Source organism: Nannospalax galili, unplaced genomic scaffold, assembly GCF_000622305.1.
Source record: "Nannospalax galili isolate Female #2095 unplaced genomic scaffold, S.galili_v1.0 scaffold492, whole genome shotgun sequence".
Classification (NCBI taxonomy): Eukaryota; Metazoa; Chordata; class Mammalia; order Rodentia; family Spalacidae; genus Nannospalax; species Nannospalax galili.
Window position 1 is genome coordinate 679944 of NW_008332217.1, and position 22715 is coordinate 702658.

Below are 22715 nucleotides of genomic sequence, written 5' to 3' on the forward strand. Positions count from 1 at the left end.
TTATATCTATATATTACTACTTGGGACAGGGTCATACATTGTAGTCTAGGATGGCCTAGAACTTATTATAGAACCCAGGCCAGTCTTGTCTTAGCTTCCTGAGTGTGGGGGTTAGGGGTATGAGCCACTACACTTAGCAGTTTCAAAATTTTTATGCGGTATTTTTTTCATGTGAAGAAAAACGTGTATATACTTGAAATGTCAAGGTAGCTTGTCCGTGTGATGCTTTTGTTAGAGTATTAAATTTCTCAATTTTTTTTTTTCTTTTTTTTGGGTATTTTTGAGACAGGGTTTCCCTGTAGCCACATCTGGCCTGGATTCACTATGGAGACCAGGCTGGCCTTGAACTCACAGAGATCTGCCTGCCTCCGCCTCTATGGGATTAAAGGTGTGTGCCACCATGCCCTACTATATAAAAAGTTTAAATATTGGGCTGGAGAGATGGCTCAGCGGTTAAGAGCACTGACTGCTCTTGCTATGAACCATCCTTAACTCCAGTTCCAAGGGAATCTGAAGCCCTCTTCTGACCTCCGTGTCATTGTACGACACAGTTGCACTCACATACATTCAGGCAATACACTTACACACATAAAATAAAAATAATAAATAAAATATTTTTTAAAAAAAAGTTTAAATATTTTGAATGTAATGTTGATAATAGCAGCTTTGGGGCAAGGAAGTGGGTGTAGTAGGTAAAGGCACTAGCTATTCAAGCTGGAAAAACCAAGTTCCAGTCCATAACCCACGTAAAAAGTCAGGTGCAGTGACTCACATCTGTAATCCCAGCACACTTTGTAGAGTGAGATGCGATCATCCAGCTAGCCTGGAGTGTGCAGTGCAGCAGAGGAGACAACACACACACACACACACACGTCTATACACACACGCACGTACACAGAGTGGTTTTTGACTTCAGTAATAAAACACAACTGTCTAGGCCAGATGTGATGGTGCAGGTGTTTAGTACCAGAGTCAGGTGGGGTGCTGTGATTTTGAGGCCAGCCTGGTCTACATAGTGAGTTCCATGCCAACCAGGGCGACATAGCGAGGCCCTGTCTCAACAAAGAAAAAAAAAGCTTTTGTATTTATTTAATACCTAACATACAGAACTACCAGTGCTATTTATTTAGAAGTTGCTACTAAAAACCCAAACTTACGACACCAAATAGAATTTGCTGTATTTAATCATTGTATGCAGCTGGTGGACTCAGAATTCCCTCTTCAGGTCTTTGTGAGAACTACTGTGTATTAGAGATGAGTACATGGCAGCTGACATTGACCAAGGATAGCAGAAGCCTTGTTTTCACCTTTCCAAACAACTTTGGAATGTTTTGCCTGTGACACATGCTCAACATAACGTTTCTGAGCTTTAAATATATTTTCTTCATGTATTTCTTGTCATTGATACAAGAAATTAGATACAAATTTTACTAGGCTTCATATATGTTGAGTACACAAGCACATGAAGATGGGTGGTGAGGACGCTCAGTTCATTCTGTGACCATAGGAAGTAGGAATGGGAAAGTAGCATGCTTCAGGCAGTGGACTTGTAGCATAGCGAGTGCCTTGACCCTTTCATCTTATGCTTTAAAATGTGTCTGTTAGGTAGAAGGCAGACTTAGAGGGATGAACCCCTCCAGATCAGTTGTTGATGTACTGCTGTTCTTCTTGAAAAGGTATTTATAAGACTTATTTTTCTGAAGGGTGGTATAGGTAGACTTTTAATACCTTTTAGTTTTGCTTTTTAGCTTTTTAAAATTCTTTCTAAAATTTAATTGCCTTATGATAATAGCTTAGAAGCATATTTAGAATAAATGAAGTCCTTATGTGTTGGCAGGTTTGTTAATGAATGCTTTCTATGGTGGGTATAAGCTTCAGGTATTAGAACCCATTGGCTATCGTGGTGTGCAGATCACATTGACTTGCTTCAGGGTAACAGGAGACATGCTTGGACTGCAGAAGATAATTGTCCAGGCACAGCTGTAGTCTGCTGCTTTCCATTGGCAGACGTGATTTAGTAAGCCTTGAAACCAAGTGTTCTTTTATTCTTCCTACTTTTGTGAATTTGTTTTTATTGGGGGAAAGTGTTCTTTTTTGGGAGGGACATGGTCTTACTTTGGAGCTCTGGCTGTCATGGAATTCACTATGTAGATCAGGGTGGCCTTGAAATCAAAGAGATCTTCCTGCCTCTGTGTCCCAAGTACTGGAAATAAAGATAGGCACAAACATGCCTGACTTTTTTTCCCCCGTTTTTTTGGCAGTTGTTCTTTTTAAATAAAAGCCTTTAACAATTTTTTTTTGCAGAAATGCATAATATCAGAGAAGTTTTAAGAAAATATTTGGGGGCTGGCATGATGGCTCAGTGGTTAATAGTGCATACTGAGGCAGGAGCATGACAAGTTTGAGGTCAGCCTGGGCTGCATAGTTTTTTTTTCTCTCTCAAAAAAAAACCCAAAAGAAAAAAACAAAAAACAGAGGATGAGCAGTACATTAGATACATTAGGGGATGCAGCTTGCTCTGGGTGGGAGCAGTGAGTATAGTGTTTCATCAGAGTTATCAGGTTTTGAAGAATAGGACTGTTGTAGCTAGAAGAGGGATGTAGGAAAGGTAAGAAGAAATCGGTGGCATATGCCTTTAATCCCAGCACTCAGGAGGCAGAGGCAGTCGGATCTGTGAGTTCAAGCCAGCCTGGTCTATGTAGGGAGCTCCAGGACAGCTGGGGCTACAAGGAGACCCTATCTCAAAAAACCAAAAGAAAGAAGGAAGTAAATAAGAAATAAATGAAATAAAAACAAAATAGGAAACATGCCCACATTCATCTCAGTAGAAACTCTTGTTGTGACCACTTGTGGCTACCTGTGGTGTTGGTTGTAGTGATGAAGAAGAAATACTACTTATAGTATAATGTTGAAAATGAAGCTGAATTTCAGTCTGTAAAGCTCAGATTTAGCTCTGTAGGAGGCATCGATTCAGTTTATTGAGTTTTAGGTGTCAGGGCAACTCTACATCAAGAGTTCTATTGCTACTTAGTATGCTGTCAGGAAAGGTAGTTGGACTTAATGTAGAATTGTCCTGCTTAACTCCTTCTGTACCATGTGTGTCTGAACTTCAACTCTGTTGCTCATGTAAAGATTCGGAAACATCTTGGCAACAAGCGCCCAGTTGCAGCTAATACCTGCCTTGGCTAATTGGCCTGCCTTGTTCTGCACTAGAGCCTCTGGGGAGTTTGCATTTGAAATGAGCTTCATCTAGTTTCAAACTAGAGCAGGAATGTGAAGGAGCTTGTGAGTCAGCCAATGAGTTGACTAAGTGAAGAGCAGGGACTTCAAAGAGGGAAAAGAGATAATTGACAATCAAGTGCTTTTCAGTTTAGTTTATTAGATGTTAGAAAATTTTCCTTCCTTGCTCCATGCTAGTTCCTTTATTAATGTGTCTACATTGTGAACTAAAGACAGAAGAAATGAGTAGGACCCGAGTCTCTTGTATACATCTCCATCAAGATCCGTGTGTATGCTTTTTCTGTTTTTAAAAACTCTGGGTTAGTAGGTTTCTTACTGGCTATATTCCTCTGGTGCCTTAATTTAAAGTTAAATTATAATCATTCATAGAGGTTCCTCTTCTGCTAAGTTGAGCATTCTAGCAGCTTGTAAGTGCCCTTCATTGCTCATTTTCTGGACCTAAAATGTTTCTGGGCATGCCAGCTTTTGAGCTGAGATGGAATTGAATTGAAAAATCTAATAGATTCTTTAGATAGTTTATACTTTGTCCCACTAAACTAAAGGTCATCAGTAACTGTGAGTCTTAGTTCAGGCTTCTCCCCACTATGTCCTCGTGACTATCTTTGCCATGTGATGCCTGGGAAGAACCACAAAGGTAGAAACCACAGTTATATTTCTCTTGAGTTCTTCCTCATGGTACCAGCTCTCTTAGAATCTTACTTATTAATAAAAATATGGACAAAGATAGAAAGAACAATGTAATTTGATGTTGTAGGATTAAGTGCTTAGATTAATTTGTAGTGATAGTCTACTCAGTAGGAGCATCAATTTGGGACTTGTATTTTGGGTGCAGCCTATATGTATGACTGGCTTGTAAATTCTTCCAGGTGCTTTAAACTTAAGAAAAAAGTCATCTGGGGCTGGAAAAATGGCTCGGCAGTTAAGAACACTGGCTGTTCTTGCAGAAGACCTGGGTTCGAATCCCAGCACCCACATGGCAGCTAACAACTGTCAGTAACTCCAGCTCCAGGGGATCCAAGTTTCTTCTGTCCTCCAAGGGCATTGCATGACACAGGTGCACTTACCTTCATGCAGGCAATACACACATACACATAAAAATAATAAATATTTTTTTTAAAAAGTCATCTAGCCGGGCGTGGTGGAGGCAGAGGCAGGTGGATCTCTGTGAGTTCAAGGCCAGCCTGGTCTCCATAGTGAATCCAGGACAGCTGGGGCTACAGGGAGACCCTGTCTCAACAAGACCAAAAAAAAAAAAGAGTCATCTAAGTTGAGCAGCCTCAGCTTTTGCGTAGTGTTTCAAACAGTTTTTAGTAAATCAGTTCAAATCCACAGGTGTTGTTTGAAATTTTTTCTTAAGTTACTATGATTCTCTAGAAGCACCAGAAATGCTCCCTATGTGTTCTTAACCATACCTTGTGTGGGTCAGGCAAAGAAGCCTGACACAGGAACGAAATTACAGCTGGGATAGCCAAAAGTTCTTGGCCCTAGCCTTCAATCTTAGGAAACCCAAAAATAAAAATACTTGACAGGATATTTTAGGGAATGGTTTTTGCTTTTCTAATCTCAGATTTTCTTCTTGATATGTTAGTCACTGATTGTTTATGTCAAGTGGAACTAAGGATTATGGCTAATACTAGGCCACCACTGAGTGAGGTTTATCCAGTGCTTTAGAGAGTAATGATTAGGCTTAGGGGTGGAGGGAAGGGCTGCATAGTTCCCTTGGACCTTTAGCAGCTCCATACTAAAAAACTGAAATGGGGCTGGAGAGATGGCTCAGTGGATAAGAGCACTGGTTGTTCTGGCAGAAGACCAGAGTTCGAATCCCAGTAACCACATGGCAGCCAACAACCTTCCATAACTCCAGTTCCAGGGGATTTTCAACTCCCTCTTCTGACCTGTGGGCATTGTATGACACAGCTGCACTTATACACATGCATGTGTGTATACCTGCATGTGTGTAACGCTCATATACATAAAATAAAAATTAAAAAAAAAACAAGATAAAATCCAAATACGTACTTTACGCCCCTAAAACTACAGATGTTACAACTTTTCAGTGTTAACTGATGAGCTGAGAAATTTTCTGCTAATTGGTTGTAGATAGTATGACTTAATGACATAAATGATTTATTTTGGTAGTAATGGGGAATTAAATGCCCCTAAAACATTTGATACCTTCACTGGTTATAAAGTCTAACAAAAAACTATGTAGTTATAGCTCTTCCATTCAGTATCTATTTGTGATTTAGTGGAAAGTGATTTACGAATTTCCTGATCTGTAAAGTGGGACTAATAATATGTCTTAGGGTTATTGTCAATAATCACCCAATATATGAGGATAACTCAACATCATACTGCCACAAGTGATCCACTTTCCTCTCTTACTGATCTAGGAGAAGGAAAATACTTAATTGTTCGCTTTGCTAATTTATTACCAGGTAAACTATTGCCTCTCATCACAATATGTTTTTTCTTTGGTCTCCAAAATAACTTGTTGAGACTGAACACTGGCATTTGTTGATATATATTTTTTTCAGTTTATTTTATTTTTTTGTGTATGAATGTTTTGCCTGCATGTATGTGAGTGTACCACATGCATACAGTGCCCACAGAGGCCATAAGAGGGTGTTGGATCTTCTGAAATGGAAGGTAGCCTCCATGTGGGTGCTGGGAACTAATTCTGGGTCCTCTGTAAGAGTAGCCAGTGCTTTTAACCACTGTGCCACCTCTCCAGCCCACATTTACTTGCCCCTCCACCATTTGCATGTATTGTGTCTGTGCACATCCACAGGCCTTGATGCATATGTGGAGGTTAGAGAACTCATGGGAATCGGTTCTTTCCTTCTACCATGTGAGTCCTGAGGTTGGAACTCAGGTTGTCAGGCTTGGAGGCAAGTGCCTTTATCTAATGATCTTGCAGTATTTCCTTTCCTTTTGGACAAGGAATCCTTCCTGTGTTGTTGTCCTTCTGGCTAGTTTGCTGTATGGTATCAAGCTTTTTCTCTGGTTTCAACCCCAAATTAACAAAAAAAGGAAATTGGTTAACACTAAGCCATATACTAAGCAAGACATTAATGTCTTTTGCTCTAGTAGCTCTAAATCTTTGGTGTTTTTTTGTTTGTTTGTTTTGTTTGTATTTATGTTTGTTTTTGGGTCTTTTTGAGACAGGGTCTCCCTATAGCTGTAGCTGGCCTGCCTCTGCCTCAAAAGAGGGAGGGGATTAAGGTGTGTGCTACCATGCCCGGCCCATCTTTGGTGTTTTTTAGCTTAGTTTAATTTAGCATGGTTCTACTAATGTTCATTTTCTAGTAGCATATTCAGTGACTAAATGTCTCCATGTTCCATATCTTGACTGTTATGCGCAGAAGGGCCTGTAGTGTATATGAAACAGTTTCTTTAAGATTCTTTATTATTTTTAAGATTCTTATATTTTTAAGATTATTTATTATTTTAATCTTCAAAAAATTTAAAAATATTTATTTTTATTATGTGTATGATGTTTTGGCTGCATGTTATGTAAGTACACTGTGTATGTGCTTGGTGCCTGCAGAAGAGGATGTCAAGATCCCCTGGAACTGGAGTTACAGATTGTTAGTCACCATGTGGGTGCTGGGAACTGAACCCAAGTCTTCTCTAAGGGCAGTGAGTGCTCTTAACTGCTGAGCCATCTCTCTAGCATCTCATTTTAAATTTTATCATAGGTGATGCTTCTGAGTTTGCTCAGCAATACAGAAATAGATTAGGTTTTGATAGCATTGATGGGTATCCTAAAAAACTACTGTTCTGTATATGAAGTGATTATATACTTTGATTATATATAATCTTAAAGTGTGCATTGTCAATGCATTTAAGTAGTATGGGGTAGAGCTCTTCAGTGGAGATACTTCCTACAGGAAAAATCATTGTGAAAATGCTTTATGCATCTGATGACAGAACTCTCATTAAAAGACTGAATTTGGTTTGGGTCTTTAATTTTGGTTCAGTGAGTGAGTTCTCCACGCTAGTCATTTCCTATACTGTTGAGTCAAGGGCTTGAAAAAGTTGTGTTGTACTTGGATGTGTGTTAGTGGTGATTATCCAGCCTGACAACAAATTGGAGGACATCTCTCTTCATTGGAAACTTAAATGCTACTTATAAACCTGAATATTTACTGTATGACTCAATTTAAGGCCACAGATCATGTGGGGAGCAGCTATATATTATACTTCTTTTTTTTTTTTTTTTTTTTTTTTTTTTTTTAAAAAATTTTTTTTTTTTTTTTTTTGGTCTTTTTGAGACAATGTCTCAAAACTCATAGATCCCAGTGCCTCTGCCTTCCAGGTGCTCGGATTAAAGGCGTGTGCCACCATGCTATATTGTACTTCTAGACACTTTTTTTTTTTTTTTTTTTTTTTTTTTTTTTTTTTTTACTCCCTGTCATCCCAGCTGACCTGAACTCACTATGTAGACCAGGTTGGCCTTGACCTCACAGTGATCCGCCTGCCTCTGCCTCCCAAGTTCTGGGTCTAAAGGCCTGCGCCACGATGCCCGGCTTTCTAAATGCTTTTCTATCAGCTGTGTAGCTAATGATCTTCAATTGTGTGAGGTCAGAATTTAGAATGGGCTCAATATTAATAGACTTATTTTGGGGTGTGTGTGTGTGTGTGTGTGTGTGTGTGTGTGTGTGTGTATGCTGGTTTTAACTGTCAACTTGACACAACCTAGAATCACTTGGGAAGAGTCTCACTGAGGAGTTATCTAGATCAGATTGGCCTGTGGGTCTGTCTGTGGGGGATTGCCTTGATTGTTAATTGATGTAGGAAGATGCAGTCCATTGTGGGCAGCACTATTTCCTGGGTGGGGTTTCCTGAACAGTGTAAGAGAGGAGAAAGCTAGCTGAGAGCAAGCAAGCAAGGGTCCATATATTTGTTCTTGCTCTGCTCTTGACTCTGGCCATGATGCACCCTTGATGTCCCTGCAATAATGACTGTTAACTTGGATTTATAAGCTAAATAAACCCTTTCTTCACAAAACTGCATTTGGTCAGAAGATTTTATCATAGTGACAAATGAAACTAGAAGGGTGTGTATGTTCACATGTGTGTATTCAAGAACCATGTGCCTTGTTTTTTTGTGTATTTTTTTTTTTTTGAAAATTTTATGGCTTTAAGCACAGATAACTGTAGGAGCATGTGAGCCGGCTATGTGTTTTCTTCGCTGAACAGTCTTGCATCGGGGTCAGTGACTGATGGCCAGCTGTCTGCCCTTTCAACCATGGCTTTGCAGTTCTTGAAGGGAATGTTGTGTACACATTTGTTGCACATCAAGAGCATTTCCAGCTCCTTGACATTGTGGATCAGGAACTTCTGGAAGCCACTGGACAGCATGTGCTTTGTTTTCTTTTGTTTCTTATAACCAATCATCAGGGGCTGGCCCTAGAATCATCTCCATGCCTTGTTGTTAGTACCTCTGGATTTCTGCTAGTTGTGCTTAGTTTTGATATACTGGTCAGACCGGTGCTGGATGAGCATCTTGGTCCTCTCTTTAACCATCTTGGGCTCACTAGAGGTCTAAGGGCAGTCATGATGACGCACAGGAGATGGCAGCCACCTTGCAGGCAGTGCCAAGGAAGAAGAGTTTGTTTTTGTTTTTAAATATAGGGTGTCTCAGTGGCCTGAAGCTCAGCAAATAGACTAGGCTAGCTTGCCAAGAACCATGCCAGGGATCTGCCTCTCTCTACATCTCCATTGCAATTACAAATTTACAAGCCTATGCTTCTAGGCCTGTCTTTATATTTGTATGTGTCTCTGTATGTGCTTCAGAGTGCAGGTGCTAGTGTTGTTCAGAAGAGGGTGTTTCCCCTGGAACTAGAGTTAGAGGCGGTTATGAGCCACACAATGTGGGTGCTGGAAATCCAATTTGGGTCCTCTGTAGGAGCAACATCTGCTCTTAACTGCTGAGTTATCTCTCCAGACTCCCCCCACCCCAACCTCCCAATTAATGTGGAAGCTGAGGATCAAACTCAGGTTCTTAATGCGTGCATAACAAGCACTTTACTGAGCTATGTTCCCAGCCCAGCAGACTATTGTTATAGTCAAACATATCATGAGATTTTTGTGCTGTATTGTTTCTCCTGTGAAGGTTGGTTTTTCTAACTTCAGATATCCTCTGTACTAGGTGAGTTGTAATTTAATATGTAAGCATGTAAGTCACATGGTTGCTGATCTGTTAAATCTTAGAACTTCACGTGACTGGTCCATGTTGCATACCCCTCTCATCCACATTCTTGATACTGACTGAAAAGGCTAGTTTTACTGGATATGCATGGTAGGTATTTGCCTTTTATGCTTTATAAAGATTTGTTGGATTAGACAACATATCCTGTTTTGTAGAAGCAGGCAAGCTTGGCAAGTAAAACAGAGTCACCCCCCACACACAATTTTGCACACGTATATGTACATGTGTGGGTGTGCATGTGCCATGGATTATGTTGTGAGGTCAGAGGAGAACTCACTAGAATTGGTTCTCTCTACCCTCTTGGTCTTGAGGTTGTCACATCTGGCGACAAGGGCCTTTACCTGCTGAGCCCTCTAATTGGCCCTATTTATATATTTGTTTATAACTAAGATTAATATGAAATAGAAAACTATAAAGTGTTTGCCAGTCATTTGTCCTTAGGAGTTATATTAATTTCATTGATGTAGGAGACAGAAGTTCTTTATTTTTCTTGTTGAACATTTTCTTTGCTCCCCTTTGAATTTTTCTGTAGCTTACCAGTCATCTCGGGCTCAGTTGGACAGTATGCCGAGGCTTTTTCACTTATAAACAGGAACTTATTAGAAGAAAATTGTCATACCTATTTCTAAAAAAGTAAAATTGAAATATTTTGTCCTAAATTATACCTTCGGTATTTGGATAATAATAATAAAAGGAACATTGAACCTAGTAAATTATATTTTAAGTTTTCCTTAACTGATTTTGTTCAATGCAAGCATTATTTAAACCATTTAAGTTTTTACTTCTATAGTTCATATGAAGTACATTGAATGTTCCTTTTATTATTCATGACATTTATCAACCCTCTATTATGTGCTAGGTACTTTACATTATACCAAGGATTAAGCTTATGTCACAGCAAAATAAGGGATAGTGTCAAGAATATCTTTAAATGAAAGGCTTGCTATTTACTGAATAGGTCTTCCACTCAATTTTGGAGCTTCAGTTTATGTTTATCACCAGTGTATGAAAGTACTATATAGAATTACTGAATAAATTAAATGAAAATGAAGAGATGTTACTGCTCAGTGATTAGTTTGCTACTCAGCTTAAAAATAATGAAGCATATGAAAAAATCAATTGATAATATACTTAGAATCACTAGTTAGAATCAGATTTTATTGTTTATCAATAGTATGCCTGTGCAGATGATGCTGTAGTCTAAAACTTCTGATTAGCCATGTGATTTTTGATTGTTATTAAAAAGCTACCTATTGGGGCTGGAGAGATGGCTCAGTGGTTAAGAGCACTGACTGCTCTTGCAGAGGACCCAGGTTCAAATCCCAGCACCCACATGTTGGCTATGAACCGTCCTTAACTCCAGTTCCAGGGGAACCTGAAGCCCTCTTCTGACCTCCGCGGGCATTCCACGATTTTTATGTGTATGTGTGTATTGCCTGCACGTAGGTAAGTGCACCCCTGTCGTGCAATGCCTGTGGAAGGTTCTCATTTTTAATTGGTCTGATAGCATTGTGCCACCTAGTGGAAATATATGTCCTTTAGGCTGTCTCTGACTGAAATTCCAGATGTGTTTGATCATTAAAATACTTTGAAGGTTTGGCCTTTGTTAGTTGACTTGGAATTCCTTAGAACAGTATTGTTTTGTTAAAGCAAGAGTTTATCACATGAAATTCCTAGTAAATTAGTGCTTAATAGATACCTCAAATTATAAGCTCCTGGATTAAAAATCTGTTCTTTCTCATGAAGAAATATCTTTATAATCTTCTTAATCTTTGAAACTTTAGCCCAAGTATTTTTCCACTAGTCAGTATTTATTTATTTACTTATTTATTTGGTATTTTTGAGACAGGGTCTCCCTCTCTGTAGCTCTGGGTGTCCTGGAACTCACTATGTAGACCAGGCTGAGGAACTCACAGAGATCTACCTGCCTCTAGGCATGCGCCACCACACCCAGCTCACTAGTTAGTATTTAAATGTTGCTGTGTGGCTCAGTGGTATTTCCCATTGCCCGTAGAGTTTTCTGGTTTAAATACAGTTTTTCAGTGTCATTTATACAATTTAGGCTTATTTTGTCTTAACAGAAGGAAAGTATGAAGTGATTAGTATTAGTGAAATGGCCCAGTGGACAGACGTGCCACTTAGCACGAGTAGCTTAGGGTTACCTTTGAAGAACTCTTACAAAGACACAGGACAAATTTTTGCTTGTGTTTTGCCTGTATAAATAAGATACAACTGCTGGGCGTGGTGGTTCCCGCCTTTAATCCCAGCATTTGGGAGACAGAGGCAGGCGATCTCTGTGAGTTCCAGGCCAGCTGGGGCCATAGGAGAAACCTGTCTTGATGGTATCTTATTAAATATAATTTCTTTTGTAATCTGTGTGTTGAGACATAGTCTTGCTCTGTGCTCAGACTGGCCTGGAACTTGCTATGTAGACCAGGCTTGTCTAGAACCCTTAATCTTTCTGTTTCAGCCTTCTGAGTACTGGAATATAGGCCTACACTGATGTGCCCAGCTAAGATCCCTTGTTCTTTGTGAGATAATCACCATGTACATTTTTGGTAGGACTCATAACATTTCTGTCTTGAGGTTGGTTATTCTGCATGATTAAAGTAAAGCATGAACCCCAAGTTGGTTTTCCATATACTAATTTATAATAAATGTACACAGAGAAAGTACTTCTGAATTACAGGATGCAGCCACTCTGTTGTCTGACACCTTGGTAGAAAGTGTGTATTTTAGTGCTTTATCTTGTTACTATTCTTTCTTAGTTGCTGATCTGTGTTCAAGATGAGTGGATTAAGTGAGAACTCCTTGGACCCACTGGCGTCTGATTCACGAAAACGCAAATTGCCTTGTGACACTCCGGGACAGGGGTAGGTGATTTATCTCCAGATGCTTCACTGGAGCTCCTTCTCTTTTGTTTGATTTTGTGTAAAGGATAACATTTCAACTTTCTGTTACTTTTAAGATCATTTCCATTTATATACATGATTGTCCTTTATAGTGAGTACCTTGTTTCTGATGACAAAGATATCCTTAGATCTGAATCAGGTTTGATTTTGCTGATTTAAAGGAAGAGCATGATAGCAACTGGATAGTTTCCAGGATTTCTGAGCAGAATGTATAGGAATAGTGATAGTAAAAAGTAAAAATTTTTTAAAACTTTTAAGAATACAAGTTCATATTTTAGCATTTGTAACTATACATTTAGAAGTCAGAAAAAAATTACTGTAATTTGTTGGTCAGGCTGGCACACGCTTTAATCCCAGCACTCAGTGGCAGAGGCAGGCAGATCTCTGTGAGATGGAGGCCAGCCCGGTCTGCATAGCAAGTCCAGGCCAGTTGGGGCTACAGGGAGACCCTGTCTCAAAAAGACAAAACAAAAGCAAAAACCCTGTAACTTATACAGTGCTGCTTTAGGGTTTAAGGTCAGTGCCATTGAGTTTTACTTTCTTTTTTTTTTTTTGTCTTTTTTGAGACAGGGTCTCCTTGTAGCCCCAGCTGTCCTGGAACTCATTATGTAGATCAGGCTGGCCTCGAACTCACAAAGATCCGCCTGCCTGCCTCCGGAGTGCTGGGATTAAAGGTGTGCGCCAAATGCCTGGCAAGTTTTACTTTCATGGTGGACAAAAACCCCTACAGTTTATCAAATGTCCATAAGTACTTGTTTTTACTGTTATTTGACAGTTCTTAACTCTATGTTGAGAAGATTATCCCTGATTTCCAGATGAAGGAATTTATGTTAGCTTTTCTCAAAGAAAGCCACATGGCTAATGAGATGTGGAATTGAACATAGACTTGCATGTCTGTTATGCTGCTTTTCCGCTACCATGTTCTGATAGTTCTGTTGGCTGAGTTTAGTTTGTTTCTACATGAAACTAATGGTGTAGAGGGAGGATCTGCGCAAGCTTCCTTTAGGGGTTTGCACTGTGACCTCTTCTCCCTCTTTAGTCTTGCCTCTAGTGCTGAGAAGTGGAGACGAGAGCAGGAGAGCAAGTACATCGAAGAACTGGCTGAGCTGATATCTGCAAATCTTAGTGATATCGACAATTTTAATGTCAAACCAGATAAATGTGCAATTTTAAAGGAAACAGTGAGACAGATACGTCAAATAAAAGAACAAGGTAATACAAAGTAAGAAAAACACCCATTTTTTTTGGAAGGAATTTCTAGTATGTGTAAAGCCCCCCTTTTTGTGCTAAAAAGAGTTTAAACCCAGGGTCTCACTCATGTTAAGCATAGGTTCTATTGCTAAGCTAGATCCCAAAGCCCCATCAGTTGACCAGCTTTGCTTTATAGAAAAACATAATTAAAATAAGAGACCAGTATTGCTCACCATGTCAAAGGTTGATTTAATGGAAGCCAGGGACTAAATACTAAGTACGTTTAGTAGGGAAAGAAAAGGTAAAGTGTCTTCTGCCTTTCTGGACAAAAGTAAAGTTTAATATTTTTAAGTTGTGGTATTCTCTTACCAAGAAATGTTCGTATGTATATGTGTGTCCATGGCCCCCTCTCTCTGTGTATGTGTCTTTGAGCCTATTCTGAGGACTGACTGACTGTTAGAAGGTGAATTAATCTGTTACTGAAATATGTGCTATTTATAATGTTGCCTTCTGCACCTTTAGGAAAAACAATTTGCAGTGATGATGATGTTCAGAAAGCTGATGTGTCTTCTACAGGACAGGGAGTTATTGATAAAGACTCTTTAGGACCACTTTTACTTCAGGTAAGTGTAAAATTGTAGCACTTCAAGTATTAATAATAGTCCAAAGGGTGTTGTACTTTGGTTGTATTACTATGTGATGCATTTTTTTGGGAGGTGCTGGAGAAAATGAAAATCAAAAGAAAATACAGAACTAGTATTTTTATTATACTTGTAAAATACTTGTATTGGCAATATAATTCAGGAGCCCCTTCTCCTTACTCAAAATATAGTTGCAAATTGAGAAAGTCCACACATAAAGGTATAAAAATAAGCAGTTGAGGAAGGGAGTCATAACTTCGCAGAGGTCCCTTGGAGCTTGAGAGGAAATATTTTGCCTGCATGTATGTATGTGCACCGTGTGCATATGGTGTCTGTGGAGGCCAGAAGAGTGCATCAGATCCCATGCACCTGGAGTTTCAGCAATTGTGAGCTGCCATGTAGGTGCTAGGAACAAAACCTGAGTCCTCTGCTAGAGTAGCAGTGGCTCTTAACTGCTGAGCCATTTCTCCAGCCTCTCTTTTTACTTTTTATAATCCCTATAATAACGATGCTAATGTTAATAGAAATGATGGTTTGTAGTTGTTCACTGAAACTGTTAAATCAGTGTTTTTTTCTTCAAGTTTTATTTACAACTAGGGCTGCTGTCTTAGTCTTGGAGTTCTGGATGCTGGAAGTCCAAGATTGAGGTGTTGGGAGGATTCATTCTCCTGAGTCCCTCTCCTTGGTTTGTTACTGTGTTCTCACATGGCCTTTTCTCTGAGTGTGTGTCCCTGGTGTCTTTTTAGTCTCTCCTTATAAGGACATGTCATATTGAGTTAGGGTCCTCTTATACTTAATTACCTCCTTAAAGGCTATGTCTGTGAGGTCACGTTGAGTATAAGTGTTTCAACATGTACCTTTTGGGGGTCTTCATAACAACTTATTTTAATCTGTTCTATTTTAGGCATTGGATGGCTTCCTGTTTGTGGTGAATCGAGATGGAAACATTGTATTTGTGTCAGAAAACGTCACACAATATCTGCAATATAAGCAGGAGGACCTGGTTAACACAAGTGTCTACAATATCTTGCATGAACAAGACAGAAAGGATTTCCTTAAACACTTACCAAAATCCACAGGTAGTTGCTTTTCTTTCTCTATTTTGTTTACTTTTCTTTTAGAGAGATACAGGGTCTCACTCTAGCTGTAGTTAGTCCAAGCTGGCCTTGAATTCATGATCCTTCTGTTTCTGCTTCCTGAGTGCTGGAATTATAGGTATGTAATGATATACCTGTCTACAGGTATGTTATGAATGTGTATTTTCTAAATATGGTTACTTTTTTCCCTTGAGTAGTTCTTTTAAAAATTGAATGAACTTTTTAAGAAGCCAGGAGCTGAAACTTACACAGAAGGGTATGATTATCAGCAAAATTTTCAAATACGACCCCAGGAAACTCAGAATTTAGCATATGTTTCATGGGTCCCAAATATTCAGAGGGACTTCTGATGAAGTTAATTCAGATAGTTTGTATATTGTCATTCTGAGATGTTAATACAGGTATTACCATAGGAAATTTGTGTGGTGAGGATTTCTCTCTTTTTTTTTTTCTTGATAAAAGCTCTCACTTAGACTCCTGGGCTCAGACTGTCCTCTCGTCGCAACCTTCTGAATAGCTGAGCCATCAGTGCACCCCACTGTTTTTTAAATTTTTATTTTTGAGACAGGGTCTCACTTGCTATGTGAGACCAGGCTGACTTCGAACTCACAGAGATCTGCCTGCCTCTGCCTTCTGAGTGCTGGCATTAAAGGCGCATACCAGTATGCCTGGTTAGCTTAGATTCTTGATCATAGTTTTTGACTGAGTTTTACAAGATTTGCAAATAAAAAGAAAAATTTAATTTGTTTTCACAGTTAATGGGGTTTCCTGGACTAATGAGACCCAGAGACAAAAAAGCCATACATTTAATTGTCGTATGCTGATGAAAACAACACTTGATACTTTGGAAGACATGAATGCCAGTCCTGAAAACCGCCACCGATACGAAACAATGCAGTGCTTTGCCTTGTCTCAGCCGAGAGCTATGATGGAGGAAGGGGAAGGTGAGCACAATCACATTTGCAGTGTTGGTAAGCCATAGCAGCTAAACTATCTTTTTTTTGGGGGGGGAGGGGGTCTTTTTTGAGATGGGGTCTCCCTGGAGCCCCAGCTGGCCTTGAACTCAGAGATCTGCCTGCTTCTGCCTCCTGAGTGCTGGGATCAAAGGTGTGCCCCACATCTTGCATTTTTTTTTTTAAAATTGTTTCCTTAGGCGTGCACCACCATACCTGGCTTTTTAAAAAAATTGTTTCTTTTTCATTAATTTTAGAAAATTTATGTGTTTGAGTGTTTTGCCTGCATATATCTAAGTGCACCACGTGTGTGTAATGCCTGCAGCGACACGGAGGCAGCCTTGGATTCCCTGGAACTGGAGTTACTAATGGTTGTTGGTCACCATGTCAGTGCTGGGAACTGAACCTGGGTCCTCAGCAAGAGCAGCCAGTGCTCTTAACCACTGAGCCATCTCTCTAGCCCTGCAAACTGACGCTCAAAATGTCATGTCTGCTGTGACTGGTCTTTAATGTTCATGTTCTTGCTCACCTATTGAATAATCATATCCAAAAGTGATCCTATGTGGTTGAACTTTCTGTTGTAGACTTACAATCCTGTATGATCTGTGTGGCACGCCGCATTACTACAGGAGAAAGAACATTTCCATCAAATCCCGAGAGCTTTATTACTAGACATGATCTTTCAGGTAAAAGCCGTATGTGTGTCTTTACTTTAGAAATTGTCCTAAAAGTTTTGTTTTTTAGAGTTTTAAAATTCCCTGTTATAATTGTTATTTTCCTTCCCTCTAGTCATTTTTCCCCATTAATAAGAGTATTCATCAGCTTACTGGTAGTGCACCTGCTAGCCTGCATAAGGCCCTAGGTTCAGTTCTTCCCCACCACCCTGTCATCTCCTCACCTGGCTTTGAATTTGAAATGACTTGGACTGATGCTCAGATTCCACATTAGTTTTTCTCATTTTCAGTAACTTCTAGAACTACCTTTTGCTTTAACTCTCCAATACTTTGTCAGTCTGAAGTTGGCTTTTATCAGCATTTTTACTTTTCTTAAAGAAATATGGAGAAGATGAGTTGCTAAGTCTTCTGTTTGGAATCAATTTGCTGATTACTTTTTTGAAGTCATTGTACCTGTTGAGTCACAGTTTCATTGTCTTCAGGATTTGGTAGCCTGGTTGGTGCTGAGCAGTTTCCTTGATCAAAATATTATATGTGTTTTTTTTTTTTTCCTCTAGTCTTTTTGAGTCAGGGTCTCGCTGTACCCCCAGCTGGTCTGGAATTGACTATGTAGACCAGGCTAGCCTTGAACTCACAGAGATCCACCTGCCTCTTCCTCCTGAGTGCTAGGATTAAAGGTGTGCGCCACCACTCCTGGCCTAAAATATTATGGTTTTTAGTAAAACCTGCACAAGATATACAAATAAATATTGGCAGTCTTGACATCAAAATGAGCTTCAATTAGTTTGCCAGTTTTTTATTATGTTGAACACATTTTGTTCTGAGCATTATCTCTACTATAGAAACTGGTCACACAGCTTTTGGAAATCTTCAGTAATTAGTTTGAATGAAACATCATCTTGCAGATCAGTAAGACTCACTTAGAACCCCCACCCCCTCCCGCAACATCCAGGCCCTTTTCAGGTATTCATCTTTCCTAGGACTTCTATGTGTTCATCAAATTTGTTTCAGAGTTTGTTTATTATTTTTATTTTATGGGTATGAGTGTTTTTCCTGTAATATATTAAGTGCACCACATGCATGCAATGATCTCAGATGCCAGAAGAGAGCATCGGATCACCTGGCACTGGAGTTATGGATGGTTGTTAGCCACTATGTAGGTGCTGGGAACCAAACCTGGGTCTTCAGGAAGAGTAGCCAGTGTTCTTTAGCCACTGAACCATCTCTCCAATCTGTTACAAAGTTTTAATAGTCTCCCCAAGCTCTTCCTGGTACCGACAGATGAAATTACTCTTTCTGGTGGCTAGTTGTATGCAGAAGCTATCTATGAGGGTTACCTTAAATCACTCCATTAGAACACTCAAAGGTGGTCAGAGAGGCATCTTTTAAATCCTTGAAAGATATAGTTACTAGAAAATTATAAGCATTTTAGGAGTTCTGTACCAGAATTTAGATGGCAACAAATACACTGTTTTATTTCACAGTAGGACATACAGATAGATGCGAGATCATTTCCCCCAACTATGTGTTAAGGATAGAAGACGAGAAATTTGGATCAGAAGAGACAGAGTAAAGATTTAATTCATTTTATTTCATTCTCCAGTGCTAAGCCAGGGGTAAGTAGCAGTAAATACTTGGCAGGTGGGACTCAATTTTTTTTTTTTTTAATCTTTAATAGGAAAGGTTGTCAATATAGATACAAATTCACTGAGATCTTCCATGAGGCCAGGCTTTGAAGATTTAATCCGAAGGTGTATTCAGAGATTCTTTAGTCTGATTGATGGGCAGTCATGGTCTCAGAAACGTCACTATCAGGAAGGTAAGGGCACTTGGAGATTCTTGGTCTTGATTGTTATGTTGATGATGCTGTAAAATACTAAGTATGCAAACAGGTCCTGTTATCTTGTAGATATGGGAGAGGAAAATGATCTCTGGCATATTTTATTTATAATTTTTGTGCGTGTACACATGGTTTATAAAACTGTATTAGAAGTATGATTCCTTCCTGTCTTTACAGAGAGTAGTAATGGTATATTTTTGTCCAATAGCCTATATTCATGGACATGCAGAAACCCCAGTGTATCGCTTCTCGTTGGCGGATGGAACTGTTGTAAGTGCACAGACGAAAAGCAAACTCTTCCGCAATCCTGTGACAAATGATCGTCATGGCTTTATCTCAACTCACTTCCTTCAGAGGTAATGAGAGCTTGCTCTGCATTCATACCACCTTGTGCACATTCTCAGGACGCTTCGTTATTGATGCGCAAAGGAAGAAAAGGCAGGGAAGTTGTTGGATTTGGTGAAATGAATTTAGTCTTAGAATGTTTTCTTTAAAGTTATATTTTTATGTAAAAGTATTTTCCGCTAAATAATTGCTTCCTGGAAAAGATGGGAGGGGGCAGGAAGGCTAGTGGATAAAGGAGCATATGAAATCTGGTTATTTCTGTACTTTCATCTCTGATAATGTATTTATTGCTTCTAGGGACTAGATTTAAAATTAAAAATAAAATATTGCCAGGTGTGGTGGCGCACGCCTTTAGAGAGGCAGAGGCAGGCGGATCTCTGTTGAGATCAAGGCCAGCCTGCTCAACATAGTTCCAGGCCAGCTGGGGCTACAGGGAGACCCTGGCTCAAAAAGAACCCCCCTCCAAAAAAAATTAAGGGCAGTAACTATTGTGTCATTGATGGTAAATGAACAGCTTATAAGGAAGATGTTGCCCATTGATGATCTTGAGGAATTTGTACATGCTTCCAGATTAAAGCTTAGACATGTGGCAGCTGTAGTAAGGCCTCTGAGATTATAGATAATGTGGCTATTGGAGCTACACAGTGCTAGTGTCACTCACTTGAATTCCCTGGCTTATTAAAAAATGTCGAGTGAGGGGTTAGGGATTTAGCTCAATTGGTAGAATTCTTGCATAGCATGCAGGAAGTGTTAGGTTTGATTCCTAGCATCCTCTAAACTGGTGCACTCCTATTATCCCAAGACTTGGGAAGTGGAGGCAGGAGGATATGTTTAAAGCCAGCTTCCATTTCATAGTGAATTCAAAGCTACCTTAGACTGCATGAGACTTACCTCAAAAAACAAAATAAAACAAAAACACACATTAAGAAAAACCAAACGGGCTGGAGAGATGGCTCAGCAATTAAGAGCACTGGCTGTTCTTGCAGAAGACCTGGGAACAAATCTCAGCACCCAAATGGTAGCTAACAAACTGTCTATAACTCTAGTTCCAGGGGATCTGAAGCCCTCTTCTGTCCTCTGCAGCCATTGTACAACATGGGTGTACTTACATACATGCAGGCAATACACATACATGTATCAAAAAAAAAAAAAAAACCAAAAAAACCCCAAACCCCAGAAATGCCAGGTGTGGTGAACTCTGTGAGTTCGAGGCCAGCCTGGTCTACATAGTGAGTTCCAGGACCGCTGGGGCTACAGGGAGACCCTGACTCAAAAAAACAAAAAAACCCCAAACCCCAGAAATGCCAGGTGTGGTGAACTCTGGGAGTTCGAGGCCAGCCTGGTCTACATAGTGAGTTCCAGGACAGCTGGGGCTACAGGGAGACCCTGACTCAAAAAAACAAAACAAACAGAAACAAAACGGGCTAGAGAGATGGCTTTGCTGGTTAAGAGCATTGGCTGCTTTTGCTGAGGACCCAGGTTGGGTTCCCAGCCCCCCACATGCTGGTTAACAGTCACCCATAACTCCAGTTCCAGGGGTCCTGATGCTGTCTTCTGGTCTCTGTGGGCATTGCATCTATGTGCATATAGACTATACACTCACACACATAAAATAAAAATAATAAATAAAATTGAAAACAAACATTAAACTCTTAGTCAGGCCTTGTGATGTAGGCTTGTAATCCCATTGTGTGGGAGACTGAGACAAACAGGATCGCACGTTCCAAGGCCTGCATGGATTAAAGAGTGAGTTGAAGTACAGCTTGGATAACTTAATGCGAAGGTCTCAAAGCAGAAAGAGGGCTGGGAATATAGCTCAGTGTTAGGCTTAGTATCTGTGAGATTTTGGGTTCAGTATCTCATACCATACAAAAAGAAGAAAAAAGTATTGCTAGGTTAGCTTTGTGGTCAGTACCTAAATTGATTTGTCACTAGTTATTATAATGGCACTTAAAGGAAGTTATATTCCTTGGCAGTTTTTTCTCCCCTTCCGTTCCCTCCACTTTATGTAATCCTTGTGTCTCTTTGCAGAGAGCAGAATGGGTATAGACCAAACTCAAATCCTATGGGACAAGGCATTCGACCTCCTGCAGCAGGATGTGGCATGAACATGTCCCCAAACCAAAGCTTACAGATGCTAGGCAACAGGACCTATGGCTTGGCAGACCCCAGCAACACAGGGCTGATGAGTGGAGCCAGGTATGGGGCTTCTGGTAACATAGCCTCACTGACCCCTGGGCCAGGCATGCAGTCTCCATCTTCCTACCAGAACAGCAACTATGGACTCAGCATGAGCAGCCCTCCTCATGGCAGTCCTGGTCTTGGCTCCAACCAGCAGAATATCATGATTTCTCCTCGGAATCGTGGCAGCCCAAAGATGGCCTCACACCAGTTTTCTCCTGTTGCAGGTATTCACATTAACATTTCTTTTTCTTTGGGTTTTTTATCCATACCACTGTCATTCTTACCAAGTTAATTTTTATCATTAAAAACTTTGAAGTAGTGTTTTCTTAAGTGCCAGTCTAATTCTCGTCTTAATTTTTCTAAATCCAGGTGTGCATTCACCCATGGGATCTTCTGGCAATACAGCGAGCCACAGCTTTTCCAGCAGCTCCCTCAGTGCCCTGCAAGCCATCAGTGAGGGTGTGGGAACTTCTCTTTTATCTACCCTCTCTTCACCAGGCCCCAAATTGGATAATTCTCCCAATATGAATATGACTCAACCAAGTAAAGTGAGCAATCAGGAGTCCAAGAGCCCCCTGGGCTTATACTGTGACCAGAATCCGGTGGAGAGTTCAGTGTGCCAGTCAAACAGCAGAGAACACCTTAGTGACAAAGAAAGTAAAGAAAACAGCGGGGAAGGGTCAGAGAATCAAAGGGGTCCTTTGGAAACCAAAAGTCATAAAAAATTGCTGCAGTTACTCACCTGTTCCTCTGATGACCGAGGTCATTCATCCTTGACCAACTCCCCTCTGGATTCAGGTTGCAAAGACTCTTCCATTGGTGTCACCAGCCCCTCTGGAGTCTCCTCCTCGACTTCAGGAGGAGTGTCTTCCACTTCCAATGTGCATGGGTCTCTGTTGCAAGAGAAGCATCGGATTTTGCACAAGTTGCTGCAGAATGGCAACTCACCAGCAGAAGTTGCCAAGATTACTGCAGAAGCCACTGGGAAGGACACTAGCAGCACAGCTTCTTGTGGTGAAGGAAATGTCAAGCAGGAGCAGCTGAGTCCTAAGAAGAAAGAGAATAATGCCCTTCTCAGGTACCTGCTGGACAGGGACGATCCTAGTGATACGCTTGCTAAAGAACTACAACCCCAAGTGGAAGGAGTTGATCATAAACTGAGTCAGTGCAGCAGCTCCACCAATCCTGGCTCAAGTCAAGAGAAAGACCCTAAAATTAAGACAGAGACAAATGAAGAGGTAATTTATTTTTTCTCTCTTCCAGCTCTGTCACTCTGTTCTCTCATTTTTGTATTAGAAAAATAATGCGATACACACAGATTGTTATATTTTAATTTAAGGTTTATTTAAGGGTTATCTTGAACTTCCATTTCTCTGTAATTTTTTTGGCTCTCAGTAAAGTATTATGGAATTTAGAAGTTTC

General features: G+C 40.1%; 1 protein-coding gene across 4 annotated transcripts in view; it reads left to right on the top strand.

The window, feature by feature from the left end:
- The window catches only part of Ncoa3 (nuclear receptor coactivator 3), a 100354-nt gene that overhangs the window by 55734 nt on the left and 21905 nt on the right, over window positions 1-22715 (top strand). For all 4 annotated transcript variants that reach the window (XM_008827454.3, XM_029560804.1, XM_008827455.3 and 1 more), the window contains 10 exons: window positions 12225-12329; window positions 13408-13580; window positions 14082-14182; window positions 15105-15279; window positions 16053-16241; window positions 16835-16936; window positions 18603-18743; window positions 18973-19120; window positions 21141-21517; window positions 21663-22531. In XM_008827454.3, coding sequence (XP_008825676.1) covers window positions 12244-12329; window positions 13408-13580; window positions 14082-14182; window positions 15105-15279; window positions 16053-16241; window positions 16835-16936; window positions 18603-18743; window positions 18973-19120; window positions 21141-21517; window positions 21663-22531 — 2361 coding nt within the window. In that variant the 5' untranslated portion in view covers window positions 12225-12243. The remainder of the gene's footprint in view (window positions 1-12224; window positions 12330-13407; window positions 13581-14081; window positions 14183-15104; window positions 15280-16052; window positions 16242-16834; window positions 16937-18602; window positions 18744-18972; window positions 19121-21140; window positions 21518-21662; window positions 22532-22715) is intronic.